General features: G+C 40.9%; 1 protein-coding gene across 1 annotated transcript in view; it reads right to left on the reverse strand.

Annotated features, from left to right (window-relative positions):
• Nucleotides 1-5,610, reverse strand: part of TEF (TEF transcription factor, PAR bZIP family member) — a 40,793-nt gene extending 35,183 nt beyond the window's left edge. The window contains exon 1 of the mRNA XM_077278819.1: nucleotides 5,315-5,610. Within this exon, the coding sequence (XP_077134934.1) occupies nucleotides 5,315-5,405 (91 nt within the window). The 5' untranslated portion in view covers nucleotides 5,406-5,610. The remainder of the gene's footprint in view (nucleotides 1-5,314) is intronic.
• Nucleotides 5,611-6,000: the final 390 nt, after the last annotated feature.

Raw genomic sequence — 6,000 nt, forward strand, 5'->3', positions numbered from 1 at the left:
ACGCCCAAACAATGGTTTACACCCATATATGCGGTATCAGCGTACTCAGGACAAATTGCACAACAATTTTTGAGGTCCAATTTCTTCTCTTACCCTTGGGAAAATAGAAAATTGGGGGCGAAAAGATCATTTTTGTGAAAAAATATGATTTTTATTTTTACGGCTCTGCATTATAAACTTCTGTGAAGCACTTGGTCGGTCAAAGTGCTCACCACACATCTAGATAAGTTCCTTAGGGGGTCTACTTTCCAAAATGGTGTCAGTTGTGGGGGGGTTTCAATGTTTAGGCACATCAGGGGCTCTCCAAACGCAACATGGCGTCCCATCTCAATTCCAGTCAATTTTGCATTGAAAAGTCAAATGGCGCTCCTTTCCTTCCGAGCTCTGCCATGCGCCCAAACAGTGGTTTACCCCCACATATGGGGTATCAGCGTACTCAGGACAAATTGTACAACAACTTTTGGGGTCCATTTTCTCCTGTTACCCTTGGTAAAATAAAACAAATTGGAGCTGAAATAAATTTTGTGTGAAAAAAAGTTAAATGTTCATTTTTATTTAAACATTCCAAAAATTCCTAACACCTGAAGGGTTAATAAACTTCTTGAATGTGGTTTTGAGCACCTTGAGGGGTGCAGTTTTTAGAATGGTGTCACACTTGGGTGTTTTCTATCTTATAGACCCCTCAAAATGACTTCAAATGAGATGTGGTCCCTAAAAAAAAATGGTGTTGTAAAAATGAGAAATTTCAGGTCAACTTTTAACCCTTATAACTCCCTAACAAAAAAAAATTTTGGTTCCAAAATTGTGCTGATGTAAAGTAGACATGTGGGAAATGTTACTTATTAAGTATTTTGCGTGACATATCTCTGTGATTTAAGGGCATAAAAATTCAAAATTGGAAAATTGCGAAATTTTAAATATTTTCCCCAAATTTCCGTTTTTTTCACATGTAAACGCAAGTTATATCAAATAAATTTTACCACTAACATGAAGTACAATATCTCACAAGAAAACAATGTCAGAATCGCCAAGATCCGTTAAAGCGTTCCAGAGTTATAACCTCATAAAGGGACAGTGGTCAGAATTGTAAAAATTGGCCCGGTCATTAACGTGCAAACCACCCTCGGGGCTTAAGGGGTTAAAATAATGGGAGGCATATGTAAGCGTTTTTTTCGCATTTTTATAGCGAAAAATACTGAACGTGTGCACATGGCCTAACAGGCGAAATTAATCCCTGTTCAGATTAAACCCAGGAATAGTCTAGCCCAGGCCAGAGTATACCCCGGGGGATATACTGTCCTAGGAAAAAAAAGCCTAGGTCAAACTATACCCCTTCAGACTACAATATACTCCTCTATTTTATGAGCTCTTGTAAATTAGATAGATTTTAGATGCCATTATTTAATAGCAAACCTGACTTCCCCGTAGTGGGAAGGTATTTGTGTTGTTAATCACGTGATGAAGATTGATCTTATAATACAATATGACTGGTAACGGACAACAGTCATTATATCTGAGATTACACTGGTGTGCAGTAAAGGTACCTTCACACTAAACAACTTTCCAACGAGAACGACAACGATCCGTGACGCTGCAGTGTCCTGGATAGCGATCTCGTTGTGTTTGACACGCAGCAGCGATCTGGATCCCGCTGTGATATCACTGGTCGGAGCTAGAAGTCTGGAACTTTATTTGGTCGCTAGATCGGCGTGTATCGTCATGTTTGACAGCAAAAGCAACGATGTCAGCAATGTTTTTACATGGAGCGTGAAAGATAAGTGAGTCGCCGTTACGTCACTGGATCGCTCCTGCATCATTCTGGAGTTGCTGTGTTTGACGTCTCTACAGCGACCTAAACAGCGACGCTCCAGAGATCTAGTTTAGGTCGGATCGTTGTCTATATCGCTGGAGCGTCGCTTAAGGTACCGTTACACTAACTACATCTGTAGTTATCTCACTGCACAGTACGGGTGAATTTAGCTTTTTTTTTATTACTTTTCTCTTACCTGCACGGTGCATACCTTATGTTTTTGCAGACTTTTAGCTGCAGATCGCTGTTTATATACTTATTAGAATTTGTACAGTTATTTAGAGACAGAGCAATGGCAGCTAATCCATTGGATTAAGTCGTTCTTCTCCCTGAGACACGGCCATCTGTTCACCATAGTGCAGAACAGAGCGGCTAAATGCGCTGCGCAGACTGGTCGGCATTGCATTACCGGTAATTACAATGCCCTGCAGACACAGCTCTTTGCAGTTTTCCATTTCATACCTGGAAACACTGCCGCTGCTCCATAAACTAGGTCAAATATATAGAACTGGATCAACTACAAGCTGAAGGAAAATTTCTGTTATGCCAGTGACCTGGATAGGCCGGTGCTTACCGGCGGCATTAGGAAACTGGCAGCGCTTGGCATCAGCAGAGGATTATAACATGGAAGAAAACATTGTGAATGTTTGTAAGTGCCAGATATCCTCACACAACCTTTTTATGGTGTCAGGGCTATTATTAATATTGTTTTATTGCATTTCACTGTTGAGACATGATTACCATCACCTTTCCCATAGAAATCAGTGCATCGTGTCTTAGTAGTGCCATAGACCTGGTGCATACTGCTGTATTATGACTTTTACGGGATCCGGAGGTGCCTCTGTATGACCCCAATTTCATACAAAGGAATATTGAACGCACAGCCTCCATGATGTAAGCCGCTATTGCCCTCATTTAGAGTTTAATAAATCCCTAAAATTATACTTAAAGGGAACCTCTAAGTGACTATACACGTCTCATGTATAGTCACTCTACCTGGTTGGCTCCGTTGGCCTCCAGCTGCTTCCTCCGCTCAGAACGGCGGTCCATACCTTCTGCTTCCTAAATGGGCTCATTGGCAACTGTAAGTCTAAACCGAAGCCACTCCTCCCAGTACTGTGGGATAGGATAGGCGGAGGAGGCATGGTTTACACTTCCCATGGCACCATGGTGGCCATCTTGGAAACAGGAGGAAAGGAATGCCGATCTGGGGAGATCAGGCAGAGGGAGTCAAACAGAGGAATACTAGGAAGGGCGACTATACATGAGAAACGTTTAATTACTTTTCAGTCACAGGGTAGAGTGTCCCTTTAAATGTTGCAGGTGCAAAAAAAATTGGCAGCTGTTGCTTAAAGGGGATGGTGCATATTAGACAAAGCCTTTCAGAACAGAACACAGGTGCTTATTTTGCCACGGTACGCTGTGTCCAGCCAGGTATTTTCCCTGTAGGGGAAATGTTCATGGTGGCCTTTTAGAGCAATAATCACACAAAATAAAAGGACTTATAGAAAGGGGTTATTATCATGAGACAACCCACCAATAAACATTCATGGCATATCCACCGGCTCTCCACCTCTGGGTACACAATGGTTCTAGCCCTTTTGCACCTCTCTATTCAGTGCTTGATTTAACGCACTTAGTGTGAGGGGTCTCTTTAATGAGGATCTGTCACTGGTCAAAGTGGCCATTTTGTTTTGCTCATATTTTATTCCCAGCACTCCACTGAGTTGTTTATTTTTGTTAAGTCCGCCGTACAGTTCCAGAGATATGGGCCTTTTTATTTTGTGCTTTTTTTATGGTCTTTATAATAGGGTTAGAATACAGAGCAGCCTAAAGACACTCCCCAGAGGATCCTGTGAGCCACGCCCCCTTGTGAAGGCCATAAAAATTAGCATTAAATGAAAAGTTCATATCTCTGAAACCGTATGGTGGAAAAAAAGATGGAAAAAACTCAGGGGAACAGAGGGAATAAAAATAAAAACATAAAATAGTCACTTTTGACCTGGTGAAAGGTCCTCTTTAACAATCATGCCAATAATTAGTAAGATATAGACCTCCATCATAGAGAGTACTGCATTGTAACTTGAAGGGGAATTAAAGCTTTCTGAAAAGTGCAGAGCAAGATGGGAACCTCATTTACAAATCCAAGTCCCACTGGGTACTGCAAAAAGAGGCAAAAACCTGCAATCTCTGAAGAAAAAAAAAAAACAACCACACTTTGTGCAGTCTCTCTCAGAGGAAAGCACAGCTGTTGGCAGTAAATAAGAATCTTCAGCGGCAACTTATGCAGATATTTCTTATAATAGGTCTATTTCAACGAGTGAAACAATCACAGATGAACGAGAATAATCAGAAAAATTGTGCACATACAAACCAAATATAATCACTAGCAATAACTCCAAGAAAAAGTCATAACTCGTCAAAAAACACAGACCGCGGCCTCAGGTCCTATAGGCCATATGGTTACACCGCCAATAGAGGCTTCTACTGTCCACTGGTGCAGGGAAGGACTAAAAGTTGGTTTATAAAGGCAGATTTCTGCCCATGAGTACCAACTGATTGTGGCACATTTTGCACTTGGCACTGGAAACTGGGGACAAGTGATCATTAATGCAATTTTTGGATTTGTCTACGTCTTCCATATTGCCCACACTATATACACTGTTCAAGGCTATGTTCACACGGCGCACTTTTTCTATTTTTTTATGCAAATTTTCACCTGCATTTTACAGTACCAGCAAAGTCTTCAGAAATCTCATGCACACAGCTTGTATTTTTTCCTCGGTAATTTGTGCACTACCTTGGGTTTTGCAGATTAGAGCAAGTCACTTTTTTTTTTTTGCGTTTTTCACCCACTGAAAGCAATGAATGGGTTGTGCAAAAAAAACGCTAAAAGAACCGCAGGTATCAGTTTTTGTTGTGTGTATTATTATTATTTTTTTTTTTTTTAACACCAAAACCTGATGAAGTAGAATCAGATTTTTTTATTTTTTTTTGGCACTAAACTTGATCAGCATGCACAAGAGACAAATGCAGCATGTTAAACACACCAAAAACATAAAAAAAACAACAAAAACTAAGCAAAACCTGCTTTTTTTTGCAGCAATTTTCTTACTATGAACAGAGCAGGTTTTGTCTGCAGGGGAAAAAAAATGCATTAAAAACGCAACACGTGAACATAGCCTAAAATTGGGATGTGCTCCCAACAACCACTGATTGCTGCCATGTTTACAACTGTCGGCGATCAAGATCGAGTTTGAACATTTTGCTATAAAATAATTTATGTGCAAAGACTTGATTGACAACTTAGTTTTATGGACAAATCTTAAGATTCCTCCTGATCAATGCTCCTGAATTGTCGCTCTGCCATGTCGCCCTTAATAATTGCAGTTCTTATAATGACAATTTATTTTGCGATTCATGCAGATCCTTACCATTACATAAAAACATAGAAAAATACAGATACACTTAAATGCAAAAGTAAAAAAAACAACAAACAATTACCTGTGTTCTGATATGGGAGTGGGTATTCCAAGAGGGATTTTAACATTTCTGGAATATCCAAAAATCCTTGGATGATTTCACTTTTGGACATTGTTGCCGGATAGCAGCAGCAGTAATGGCTTGTGAACGCTCTGTGTCATTTGCCTGTGATTTCCAGGATAACAATCTGAAGGGAGGAGAGAGCCCTTGGCTATTCCAGTCAATGATTCTCCAATAGCTGCGACTGGGTGGGGAGGTGCGAGGCACTGACTCAGGAGCAAAAGAGGAGGCGGAAAGTGATCAGTTACCTGATCCGAGTGAGGCCACGTTCACACGGTCAGTATTTTACCTCAGTATTTGTAAGCCAAAACCAGGAGTGGGTGATAAAAACAGAAGTGGTGACGTGTTTCTATTATACTTTTTCTCTGATTGTTCCTCTCCTGGTTTTGGCTACCAATACTGAGGTAAAAAAACCCTCACCAAATACTAAGGCTATGTTCACACTTTGCGGTTTTTGCTGCGGATCCGCAGCAGATTTGACGCTGCGGATCCGCAGCAGTTTTCCATGCAGGGTACAGTACAATGTTACCCTATGGAAAACAAAAACCGCTGTGCCCACATTGCGGAAAATCCCTTTAAAAACCGCGCGGAATTGCTGCGGAAAAAAAGAAGGAGCATGTCACTTCTTTCTGCGGATTCCGCAGCGG

Source organism: Ranitomeya variabilis, chromosome 8 (assembly GCF_051348905.1).
Source record: "Ranitomeya variabilis isolate aRanVar5 chromosome 8, aRanVar5.hap1, whole genome shotgun sequence".
NCBI lineage: Eukaryota > Metazoa > Chordata > Amphibia > Anura > Dendrobatidae > Ranitomeya > Ranitomeya variabilis.